Below are 13,073 nucleotides of genomic sequence, written 5' to 3' on the forward strand. Positions count from 1 at the left end.
AAAAACGAAATCGCAAAAAAAAATTAATTTAATTTATCCGGTATAGGGTGTAGGAAGTGGAAAAACACAATTCTGAGCCGTCCATCTGCCTATGGGGAACCGAAATATCTCGTGACATTTTCTTCTGAAGTCACTCGTTACCAGGGTAATTCAAATTCCAACGAAATAAAAAGTAATCCACATGTTTTTTCTGTCGCTATTTTTATCACTTCCGTACTGATACGATTCTCTTATTACACGTCCGGTTTCAGCAGCGACGTCATTCTTTTGAGGGTTTATCAATTATGTAGAGCTCACTGTTGTCATTTAGCAAATTAAAATTGAATTTAAGCGGAAAAATTGAATTCAATCTAATAATAATATTAGAGGAAAATCAGGAGAATTTCACTCGAGATAAAAGGGTAGGAAAGCCCTTTGTGCTCCAGGAATTCCCGAGGAATTGCAAATAAAAAAAGTAATTGAGATTGTCAAATTGAACTTTAGAACCTAGAAATCAACTAGGTCTTCTTAAATCATTGATAACCCCCGAATGAACGAAGCGATTGGGATGAATCAAGTCTCATTTCAAAGATGTTTTTTCAGGCTTCAAAATAATAAAAAAATTGAGCTCCACTCTGCCAATCTTGAGCTATTGATGACTGAAAAAAGCTCATTTAATCCTCCTCTCCCCAACATCTGCAGACGGTTTTCATTCATTATTTCCACGATCGACATCCGACGTTTGATCCTTTCCCACTCCATTCGCATGGTTTTTTACTCGACTGTTAATCCTACCTCGACTCGAATACTCACGCAGTCTCACACGAGTCTGTTGCATAAAATATTTGATTATCGATTTTTTTAGCTGCGGTTAATCGTGCGAATGAGGGACCCGATTGCGTAAGATTACGCACAGGGCTTGAGAGCATCTTTGTACCCCTCCCCCCGGCGGAGAAAACAAATATCTCTCAATAGAAAAGAAGTCTCGCAAGGGCCTTTTGTGCAGCTATCACTTCACAGAAAAATATTATGGACAATAGGTATTCTAGTAAAAAATGCATCGCGAAAAAGAAAAATCTATCGATGATGAATTAATTATGTGAAGCTCAATGAGATTGTCAATTACGTTCTTCTTAATTTTAACAAAAACGATAATCCTGATAAAAAAAAATTACTCTACACTTTTCAAAAAATATCTGTCAATTAAAAAAAAGCTCTAGACAAAAAAATATTCTAGAAATTGATGTCCGGTTAAAAAGAACAGTCCATCGACAATAAATTAATTATCTCAAGCTAACTGGGATTGTCAATCACGTCCTTCACGAGAAAAAACAAAAATCCAAAGTTAATTTTATCGACCAGTAGCTGAATGATAAAATGGCTACTCATTACAATTACGGAATAACAATCCTGATAAAAAACAGTTTCCACTGTTCAAAAAATATCTCTCAATAGAAAAAAATTCCGATAAGAAACTCTTGTGTAGCTATCATATCACCAAAAATGATTCTAGAAGATGATGCATCGTGAAAAAGAACGACCAAACGATAATAAATTAATTATCATAAGCCCATTGAGATTGTCAATCACGTCCTTCATGAAACAAAGGGACTCAACGTTAATTTTAACAAATGACAATTCTGATAAAAAAAATTATTCTACACTTTTCAAAAAAATTCTAGAAAACAGTGCAATATTCTTAAAAATAATTCCTTGTTAAAAAAACCAATCCATCGACAATAAATTAATTATCCCAAGCCCACTGGGATTGTCAATCACGTCCTTCACGAGAAAAAACAAAAATCCAAAATTAATTTTATCGACCAGTAGCTGAATGATAAAATGGCTACTCATTACAATTACGAAATAACAATCCTGATAAAAAACAGTCTCCCCTATTCAAAAGATATCTCTCAATAGAAAAAAAAATCCCATAGAACCTCTTGTGCAGCTATCACACCACAAAAAATGATTCTAGAAGATAATGTGTCGTGAAAAAGAGCAATGCACCGGTAATAAATTAATTATCTCAAGCCCACTGGCATTGTTGATCGCGTCCTCCACAAGGCAAACAGCGTCGAACATTAATTTCATCAACCGACAACAACCAATTATAAAATGGCGCTCCTCCTTAGAATTACGAAATGAAATGACCTACGACACAACTTGATACGACACAACTTGATAAATTTCTTCAGACGATATTTCTCTATGATATGACACTAGTTATTGTTACGTGCCAAATTGATGCGTCATCAAGTACATTCTGGAAGTAACGGGAATCGATGCGAAGAGAGTGAGGGTGTATTCGTGGACTTACGTTTGTTCACCGGCTCTGAGGGCTCCCTCGAATGTTACTCAATTTCCTGATGGAGAAATTCTTCTTGATGAACCACAGGACAACTCACTGGACTTGAAAAATTATTGGTATTCGACTACTATTTGTTTTCTTGGGTGAACGTAATTCAGGACTGGCTCGCGCAATGCGGGGATCACTGGAGCTTCCGACGCGGAAGTAGAGACACTAGATTACACGTCGAGGGGAAATTTTTGATCGAGATGAGCGCTTGGCGCTCGCATCTTCTTCTGAATTTGGTGGGGGTGTGGAATGGGATGAGTTGGTTTGATTGTTTTTGTTGAATATTGCGAAATTGAAGGGAGATAGAGAAATTTTTGTAAAGACCTTTTTTGTGGAGGAGACTGAGAGGTACAAAAAAGGTTCTGATGAGTTTTTCGATATCTTCATTCTCTTTCAAGATATTTTCAAAAAAGGCCCTCTAAATCAGCCTCAATAAATTGGTAATGAAATTCATGTTCAGGTTGCGTTATCGATAAATATCTGGGGATCGAGAGGAGATATAAAAAAAACATTAGAACCTTTTTTGTAGAGCCAAATGAGCGGTACAAAAAAGGTCCGAATATATTTTTTCATATCTTCCTTCTCTTTCAAGATATTTTCAAAAAACCATTTCCCAAATCAGCCTCAAAAGCTAGTAATGAATTGATTTTCAGGTTGACTTATCGATAAATATCTGATGATGTAGACGAGATGTAAAAAATCTCATGATAGAATTTTCGATAGCTCTCCTTTGCCTTTACAAAAAATATCCTCGCAAATCTCCCCCCCCNCCCCCCCCCAATAATTAAGAAAACAAAGAAATTCCACTGACTTATCAACCGAGTCACCAATCGAAAAATCCCCAGATGTCACTGTCCCATTCTTCCCATCTTCACGGGGTAGACGATTGTAAATACATCCAAAAAATATTCACTTTTTGACAGTAGTGAGAAAACAAGAATCGTGATGGCGACGAGGGTAGACTAAATTTCCAGGGCTGTGTAGCCACCGAAAATTAATAAATAACCTGGTGAAGTCGATTGCACCAGCTCGATCAGGGCTAATTCACCCTCTTGGGTAGAACATCTCGGCTGAATTTATTGTTGATCGAGACAGAGTGAATCATCGAGCCCTTTTGTTTAACACAATGGGTGATGGTAAAGAGGCCGAGCGCCAACCACTCCTCAAGAATGATAGTGTCACGTACAGCTCCCACAGCAGCGATGTCATCGGTAAGTCAATGATAATTAAGGGTGACTCGGGATTTCGTTCATTCAAGTCTTACGATTGATTTTCTTCTGTTGGTGGAGACGGTACACAATCTAATGTCAACACAGTATCGCCAATTGGTCCTGATGAGGTGCCCCCACCCTATCAGTCAGCTAATCAGAGTGGCATGCCCATGGTCACCTGCAGAGTCTGCCAGGCTATGATTGATATTTCCGGTAAAAGGGATCAGCATGTCGTCAAGTGCAGTCAGTGCAATGAAGCTACGGTAATGATTGCTTTGGTTTAGGGAGTTTTAGGGGTGGAGTCGTGGGAGATGCTGAGGGGGTCAAGGGGGTTTTGGGACTGCAACAGCTCCTGGACTGATGACACGATTTGGATTCATGGATTTTCTTCTTTAAAATTCTTATTTCACTATTGTCTTTTATTTTTTCATGTCATAGTACTGTCGTCAATTGGAGTGTCATCAAAATTTTGCGCATTATTTCGTTCTGTCAAATGATTCGACATTCAGACCCTCTCAAGACTCGAATTCGTTTTCAGTCCGGGTTTAGTCAAGGTTCAATCAAGGTTTAATCAGGGTTTATTCAGGATTTAGCCAGAGTTTAACCCAGGTTCTGGCAGAAGTTTGTCGGGACCATGAATCAATATGAATGAGTATTTAACATAATAGACTGGTACCTGAGTTTAATAGAGACAGAGATTTTGATATAAAAAGCTCATGACGGTATTGTGTAACTTGATAAACAATGATGCTGTTCTCACCATTTTTCAACTTCATTAAGAAGCCATTGAAATATACTTTCCAAGCCCTGATTTAATTGCTATTACTGATGATTCCTTCACTAATCATGAAAAAACCGATTTTCTCTTTCAAATCGCATAAACAATGTGCTGTAACTCCACAACGAATTGCGCGACCCCCATCATATTCTGATAGAATCAAGAGGGTATTGTTATCAAATTTGAGCCATGACTAATTCCATTTTGATGACAATTTTTTGAGTGATCGTTGAAAAATCGATTTTAGGAAAAATATCAGTTTTTCGAATCTGCATGAAAAATTGAATCTTAATTGATGTCAATGAATAAAGCTTATTAACGTCTACATTCATGAAAAAATTCATGAAACTCGATCGATCCCTTATAAGAAAATTTCTAAAAAAAATTAAGAATGCACATATTTAGTAATTAATTTAGCAATTAATTCAATTAATTATCTTTCTAATAGCCAATAAGGAATGCTCCACCGGGAAAGAAATACGTGCGATGCCCCTGCAACTGTCTCTTGATCTGCAAGAGTTCATCACAGAGAATTGCCTGTCCCAGGCCCAATTGCAAACGCATAATTAATCTTGCGCCTAGTCCTGTCACACCACCAGTCCTGTCAATGCCAGGAATGTGCAGGGTCTGCTGTGCCCACTGTCACGACACTTTCCTGGTGAGTCAATAGCAACGAAAAACCATCGCATTGCTCATCCCTCGATAAGAGTCCTCATTGTTCGTGTGACTTTGTTGCAGTTCAATACTCTCAACAATGCGTTGGCTCGATGTCCCCATTGTCGCAAAGTGTCTTCCGTAGGGCCAGATTTTGCTAAAGGACGGGGCATCATGTTCATTACTATCGGAATCATTGCACTCGTGATTGGAATCGCTGTGACTGTACGTAATATTCTATTCTTCCTTTCTCTATTCAATTAAATTATTTCGATCTTTCCATTAAGATCCGGAGGGATTATCTTTTCAACGTCATCTCGATTGTTTTTCCATCTTCATAATCTAAAATATCTCACAATTTCCAGTGGATTTTATGTCACGCAGGAGTCGCTAAAAATTATCAATTAAAAAATAAAACAATTGAGAACACGTTCGAAAGATAATGCACGCCTCAGTTGCTGATATTTTCATCAATGTTTCGTGAAATTTTCTTCTAAAATCATTCCTCATAGATAATTGCATATTCAACGAGAAGTAATGAGTTCAATTCAATATTTTTGGTAATTAGAATCTCCATGAAAATTTGAATTTTAATTGGTGGCAATGAATAGAGCTTATTAACATCTATATTCATGGCAAAATTCATGATAAAAAGACCCCAATGCAGACCACATTTAGTTGCTCAAACAAAAAAATGGAAACACAACTTGAAATCATTGCAAAGTTTCCATTTGTCATGACAATTTTTTGAGTGATCGCAGAAAATTCAAGAGATTAATTAAAAATTCTCCTCCAAGGCTGGCACATACTCCCTAGTAGGCACCAACGGTGGCATTTACGTGGCATATGTCGGTAAGTCTCCTCATCCCAATCTCCACAATCCAATCAAGCAGATTAACACGATATTCTCACCAACAGGTGCATTCTTAGTGGCTCTGTTGTGCCTCGGGAGGAGCATCTACTACTGTACACTGAAAATTAGTCTAATAGAGGGTCCATTGTAGGAGTAAACCATCCACAACGAAGCAATTGCAATGACGTTGAGCATGAAAGAGAACGCGACACATACAATTTAATGAAAGAACAAGGGAAAATATTGATTTTATCATTGATGTCGTATAACCAATTTTAGAATTATTCTTTCATGAATTTATTATTAATCGCTGTTGCAAGGAGGAGGCAAAAATGCATGAGAAATATTAAATGCATAGGTTTATGTCTCGATAAAGGGCAATGCGATTTCGTGATAAATGCGATATACATGGAAATAACAGATTTACTCATTCGATTTTTCTGTTTCTTTCCTACGATTGGCAACTAATTGAGTGGAGGAAGAGCATGAAGATGTTTCGGTGATTATGACTGGTCCACGGGGACTGTATATGGAGTAATGAGTCGAGGGTGCAACTTCCATGAGAATGTGAAAGCTCTTTTTTTCTTGAGAACCAAAAGAAAATCCCTATTTTTTACATTTACTATTTGTTTTCCTCGCGAATTGTTAATATTAATTGATGCTGTCTTTGCATGGATGGCAGGGTGAATTGTATTTAGTGGGACTCGGGGAGTGTCTGTGGGGCCCACGTGAATCTGCTGAAATTGTTTATTTTTTATCATCCGCTCCGTTATTAATGTCATTAACGAGTACAGATGTAATTAACATGTCACTTTACCGAATGGTTAATATTATGGATTAATAAAAATACGTGATTTTATGAGAGGATTTTTTTGAGAATTTATTATGTAGATTAGGTAATCCTTCCATTTTAGACAATTTTACTGTCTTATTTTGTTTTTTAAGAGATATTTGATAGAAGACAGTTAATATGTTTCGATTTTTTTGTAGGAAATTCTGGGAAATAAATTCTCCAAGTGTAATTCGCTGTCCAAGAATTTTCATAGAAAAAAATCTCACCCGAATGAGTTATATAAAAAAATCAACATCTATATGTAGCCTTATTCTATAAAATTATCAATTCAGGAAAGCAGTGCCAAGTTCCATAATTTTTAATAGACGCGCTGCAAAAAACAAATAGAATTTTTCAAAAGAATTCTAATAGAAATTGAATAAAGTATAGTTTTCTTCATTCTATTTCCCTTTTATTTTCATCCAGAAAATCAAACAAAACTTGGAAAATTTGAGGCGAGGAAATTCTATAGAAAACATCTTAATAGAATAAGTTGAACAAAAAAATCGCTTTCTATTGACTTTTTCTATAGAACATTTCGAGAGAGTTCCAGCATTTTTTTGTGTCCTTGAACAAGCAATACAAGTCCTTCGTTGTGTCGCAGCTGCCACGTAAAAGGGGGAACCAGCATTGTGTGCATGCGCACGTACACGCGCCGTCAAAAATAGTTATTCCATCTACGCCAACCTCAAAATACATCTGCATGTGCAACACCGGTTTCGCGATTACTCACGATAAGCCTCAAACAGCAATAATCACCGACAATTGGCGAACAAACGTAGGGAAGTGACCCGTCAGAAAGGGTTTATTTTGATCGAGCATGTGTGAGGTTTGTAAATAGCAGCATCGGTTCAAGTTCTTGAAGCAGCCAAATCAGCTGAGCGATGGCGAACAGACGGGGACGTCGATCCTCCTCGTCGTCGTCCTCATCCCTCGAGGAGTTGTCGAAGCCCTCGAGAGAGCACACAACAAACACCTCACGTGAAAATACCTTCAGAATTCGAAACGACAATGAAAACCCCGGTGAGCGCTCATAAATCATTGTTTTGGTTAACTTCGACCTTCAGACAGCTGCATCACGGACGAAAAAATTTAATAGAAAAACCTATCGAATTCGTTAGAAAATTCTATTGAATTTCTATTGAAATGTTCAATAGCAAATATTCAGCAGAAAAAGTCAATAGAATTCAATAATTCTATATAACTTATTCTCCTGAGATATTTTCTGTAGAATTTCCTCGGCTCAAATTTTCCAAGTTTTTTTCTTTGATTTTCTTAATGAGAATAAAAGAAAAATAGAATGAAAAAAACTTGGAAAATTTGAGTCGAGCAAATTCTAAAGAAAATATATGATGAGAGTAAGTTATATAGAAAAATCGAATTCTGTTGACTTTTTCTATTGAATGTTTTCTATTGAACATGGCAATAGAATCAGCCAAAAACTGATGAAAAACCCAATAGAAATCCAATAGAATTATCTAACGAATTCGCGAGATTCTTCTCTTGAATTTTTCACACGTTTCTAGTAGAACTCCAACAGCATTATTATAGAGTTCCAATAAAAATTCAATAGCAAGCATCAGATTTTTCTATTAGGGGAGGGTGGGGTAAAATGGACACTTTAGAGTTTTTTAAAATTATTCATAACTCAGAAACAAATTGATCAATTGAGCTCAGTTTAGGCTCGTCACAAAGGGGAAGAATTGTTTTTTGTATTGGGAAAATAAATTATTAAATTTTATCAACATTTCAACCCCTCATTAACATTTAAAAAAAGTCAAAAGTGTCCGTTTTACCCCAACTTCCCCTAAATTTTTCCCTTCATGCCATGACAATTATTCCCCATCAATCGCAGATCTCCCGAGACGTGCGTCGGAGGGGAATCCCTTCAGCTTCAAACATTTCCTGAAGAACGATTCGCAGACGAACTACCAATACACCGGCGCAAGGCCTAAAGTCTACTCATCAGGAAGGAAGACTGGTGAGACCAGTGGCCTCGATAACGAGAGTGTCTACACGAGAAATCCCACGGAGCTGCCGGACTTCGTTCAAGATCATCTGGTCATTGAGCAGTGCTATTTGAATCACGACGCACAAGCCCGTCCTGACGTCGACAATCTCCTCCATTTCGCCGTCAATAGTGTTGAGCAACGATTAATGGGCCATCGGGGCGAGGGAAAATCGTCGGACAGGGGGGATCTGCCGTTCGATCTCACGGGGAGCATCGACCGGATGAAGAGGAGACGTGATCTCGCTGTTCCTAATTCATCGCCACTCGATACTGGGGAGGAATCAGGGTTTGGGAGGGCTCGCGAGGACTCACCGGTGATGCTGGAGCCCATGGGTAAGTCTGCTATTGGTCGGGAGGCTGTCAAATTAATATTTATTAATTCTGTTTTCTATTCATTAATTTAGTTATGATTGAGAATTTATTCCACTTGTTTTTTAAAGAAATGGTTCTAAGAAATATGAGAATTAGCAACATGTTTAATGTTGAATGATTATGTTTTATCTCTTGTTGAATTGATATTTGTCTTGATAATGAGTTATTTTAGGAGAATTTGTTGGAAGACATTTATTAGTAGAAAATTTAATTATTCATGGATAAGGTTCTTCGACATTTCTCTCTCACAAATGACTCTTTCTCGAGACGATTGCAGCATTAATTAAAATACGAGATTTAATTAATTACGTTTTGCTTATTATTGAGTTTAATTATGTAATGGGAAAATGTGAGACCATTTTTTGTTGTTAATTTAGTCAACTGTGAAAAAGTTGAAGTTTGTAATTATTTTCGTTTCTCCAAAGCATTTCCACTAGATCTGCCACTGAACCAAGAGCCAAATGGACCAGTCAATCCATCAGGAATTCCTCAACCCTCTGGCGATGCTAGTATACCAAATTCATTACCAGATTTTCTGAGTGATGGGCCAATACGAAATAGAGTGGCACCACAGCCCGAGGTCTCGGCCGCTTTAAATCGCACTGAGCCACTGGATAGAAGAGTAAATAAGTCATATCATTCGAAATCAGTAGTGAACCTTTGAAATTAGATCCTTTACTGACAAAATTATAAGAATAATCCACAAAAAATAATTCATGAATTTTTTTTCTTTGAAAACGATAACTCAGGTCAGGTCACTTCAGTTTTCAATGAATATCTCGAAATCTAAGGCAGCTAGCAAAATTTTTGTGAATACCTTTTTTGTAGGGCGAATTGAGAGCTACGAAAAAGGTGATTACGAAAATTTCGCTATCTCTCTTAGATTCGGAGATATTCCTCAACAACTCAGCTGAGAGCCAAAGTGTTTCGCTCCTGAATTGTCGACAACAAATCTGATTATTTTTTAATTCCCCAGTTGCTCCTGGAAATCGACCACCTCCGGCACGACCTAGAAATGTCTCGCAGGCAGAACAATGAACAAAACAGACGGTAAATGAGATGAGGGAAACTAACGAGCAAGTTTATCGGAAAACTCTATTGGATTTCTATTGACCTTCTATTCAAGATTAGAGTTTTTGACTGAGTCTATTGAAATGTTTAATAGAAAATATTCTATAGAAAAGGACAATAGAATTCCATTTTTTACAGAACTTATTCTATTGAAATATTTTCTATAAAAATCCTTCGGTTCAAATTTTCTGTTTTTTCGATGGATTTTTTCAATGGAAAGAAAAAAAATGCAAGAGAAAAAACTTGGAAAATTCATGTCAAGGATTTCCTGTAGAAAATGTCTCAATAGAAAAGGTTTTGTAGAAAAATGAATTTCATGTTAATTTACCAAGAAAATTCTAATGATTTTTTCGTTGAAAAAAATTGATTGATTTTTTTTTCGTTGAAATATTTTAGTGAATTTCTATAGAAGATTGAAATCAATAGAATTTTTTGTGTAAAACAGAAAGTCCAATAGAAATTTACTACAATTTTCCAGGGAATTCGCACAGTTTTTCTACGAAGTTTTTTCGTATATGCACTTTCTCCAATTTTATGTTTTTATATGTAGGATACAAGCCCTTGAGGCGGAATTGTCCTCCCGAAGAGCAGTGGATCACGAGGAGACAGTGCACTTGGAGAAAGCGATGGAGCAAGTGGAGGACAATTTGAAGCGCAGTACTGTGAGTTTGTAGAATCATAAAAATTAATGAATACCTCATGACAACATCGTAACTCTGTAAAATATTTCACCAGAGACGAGCGGTGAATGCCGAGAGTGCAGTTACAGTATTGAAGCAAGAGGTGAAAACACTGAAGGTAAATTCCAATTATCGCATTTTAAATTAAATCATAAACAAGGATTGGCAATAATAATAATTATTATTATTATTTCCATAATATTTAGAGAAAGTTCTTCTTTAAATAATTGAAGTTTGCTAAACTTCATTGAGAGATGAATATTAATAATGTAATGAACAATGTAAATTGTCGATTGACCATTAGATAAATAATTGTGAATTTCTTGTCGATTTTTCGAAGTTGATGACTGATTTGTGAAATAATTCGACATTTGAATCAATTAACTATTGTTAATTTACTAAGGCCCACTGCAATGTCAGTTTAAAGAAAATAAAAAATGAAGAAAAATTGAAAAATTTTAGTCGGAAATTCTGGCCCTTCGAGAGGAGAATAGGGAGCTGAGAGGGGCCATGGGCGTAACTTGCAATGATTCCAAGTCAAACAGTGAAAAGAAAATACAGAGACTAGCAGGGGACTTGAGGGATGCTGCGTCATCTGCTAATACTCTCCTCAGGTAGTGAAAAATACAACAGGTGTTATTCATTTATTAAATTGAAGTTTTGATGGAAATTTGGATGAATACTCTTCAACAGGCAATTGATATCGGGGGTGGACAATCTCAAAGTAATCGCCTCAGCCCTGGAGAACGTTGACAGAATAGAAGTCAGAACCAAAGACTTTCTCTTAGACTTTGACGAGGACAACGCCGCTGGCCCGGCCCTCTAACTCCGATAAATCGACGCTAATTTTTCATTTACCTAGACATAAAGTGCGCTAAAATCCCCTCCATACCCGTCCCGGAGGCACTAGTGGAAGACATTTCCAGAAGCTCCAGAATAAATCTACAAATCGAACACGTCCATCTGTTGTTTTGAAATTCCTAGGGTTTTAGAGCTAAATCTAACGTGTAATTATTTATAACTTATTTGTTGTACTTTTTATAATCGTAACTAAACTGTCAGTTTTTATTTTCAATGCAATATTACGATGAGTTTTCACGTGTGAAAATATTTAGTAGAAAAACCTGACGCCTTTCTTTAGAAAATTTTATTGAATTTTTATTGAAAGTCCATAAGAATTCTATTGGAATTCAATTAAAAAATTTAATTCGTTTATTTAGACGTTTTGTTAAGAGGTATTCCATAGAAAAATGTCAATAGATTTTGATGCAGATTTGTTATGCATAAATTTTCCTATTTTTTTTTCGTTTTATTTTCAATTCTTTCTCATAATTAAATCAAAGAGAAAAAACGGAAAATTGCTGTTCAAAATGAAAAATCAACATGTGTATTTTTTTCTACGAACAATAATATTTTTCAATAATACAATTCAATAATATATTTTTCAATAAAATTGGCACAAAAATGAGTAGAATTTTATAACAGAATTCTAATGGAACTCCAATAGGATTATCATAGATTTCCAATCAAAATTCGCTAGAATAACTTGGAGAAAGCGCTGGGATTTTCTATGAAATTTTTTCGCACGTGTTGGAATCTAGTCAGGAGGAGATATTGAACAACTGCATCGACTAGATCGAAGGGCCCAGTGGGGCAAAAAACGTTTTATCTTTGATAACTCGATACGTACGAAAAAAAAATCATGAAAAAACCAATCGAATTCGTTAGAAAATTATTGAACAGAAATTCGTCGACTCAAATTTTTCAACTGTTTCTGTTTAATTTTTCTAATCAAAAGAAATGTGAATAGAGTGGACAGTTCACCTCGAGGAATTTCTATAGAAATTGTCTCAGTAGAAAAGTAAGCAAAAAAAAAATTATCATTTTTTTCCCTTTTGAGCTATTTTTTCATGTTTAAAAATGAAAAAAACAAATCGTCTAAAAATCTTTCATATTGGGTCTAAAGACATTTAACTTAGGACGTCTATTTTGCCTCACTGATCCGACAATACTGAGTGCAGGCTCGGTTTTAATTGATAAATAAAAAAATTAAACTGTCGCTGAAAAATATAAAATTGGATAAACAATGTACATGTGGCTTTTGTTAGATAGAACTCGATGGTGCTATTTAGCAGTAGAACAATAAAATCCAATGAAATTGATAAATCAACGTTTTTTAAACAACAGATTTCCGGTGATTGAAAATAAACGCGGAATTTCAGCTTCATTTTCTATCGTAAACTTTCACTATGCAAAATAATAATTTCTATGGC

General features: G+C 36.0%; 3 protein-coding genes across 4 annotated transcripts in view; 2 read left to right on the forward strand and 1 right to left on the reverse strand.

Annotated features, from left to right (window-relative positions):
• LOC107043121 (protein lifeguard 1) overlaps positions 1-2,479 on the reverse strand; it is an 11,007-nt gene extending 8,528 nt beyond the window's left edge. The window contains exon 1 of the mRNA XM_015264442.1: positions 2,300-2,479. The gene's annotated coding sequence lies outside the window, so the exon portion shown is untranslated. The remainder of the gene's footprint in view (positions 1-2,299) is intronic.
• A 752-nt stretch (positions 2,480-3,231) lies between these two features.
• On the forward strand, positions 3,232-6,701 carry LOC107043087 (type 2 phosphatidylinositol 4,5-bisphosphate 4-phosphatase). 2 transcript variants are annotated; one of them, XM_015264394.1, is made up of 6 exons: positions 3,232-3,549; positions 3,622-3,812; positions 4,776-4,985; positions 5,066-5,206; positions 5,779-5,833; positions 5,900-6,701. In XM_015264394.1, the coding sequence occupies exons 1-6, from the start codon at positions 3,465-3,467 to the stop codon at positions 5,983-5,985; spliced, it is 768 nt and encodes a 255-aa protein (XP_015119880.1). In that variant the 5' UTR covers positions 3,232-3,464; the 3' UTR covers positions 5,986-6,701. The 2 variants fall into 2 exon arrangements, with proteins under 2 accessions (XP_015119880.1, XP_015119881.1); XM_015264395.1 differs by having other exon boundaries at positions 3,628-3,812.
• A 616-nt stretch (positions 6,702-7,317) lies between these two features.
• Positions 7,318-12,088, forward strand: LOC107043083. The gene is made up of 8 exons (XM_015264390.1): positions 7,318-7,689; positions 8,522-9,010; positions 9,475-9,671; positions 10,026-10,099; positions 10,671-10,782; positions 10,856-10,918; positions 11,263-11,414; positions 11,494-12,088. The coding sequence occupies exons 1-8, from the start codon at positions 7,551-7,553 to the stop codon at positions 11,624-11,626; spliced, it is 1,359 nt and encodes a 452-aa protein (XP_015119876.1). The 5' UTR covers positions 7,318-7,550; the 3' UTR covers positions 11,627-12,088.
• The last annotated feature ends 985 nt before the right edge of the window (positions 12,089-13,073 follow it).

This window comes from Diachasma alloeum, unplaced genomic scaffold (assembly GCF_001412515.2).
Source record: "Diachasma alloeum isolate Michigan unplaced genomic scaffold, Dall2.0 Dall_scaffold_00547, whole genome shotgun sequence".
NCBI classification, from domain to species: Eukaryota; Metazoa; Arthropoda; class Insecta; order Hymenoptera; family Braconidae; genus Diachasma; species Diachasma alloeum.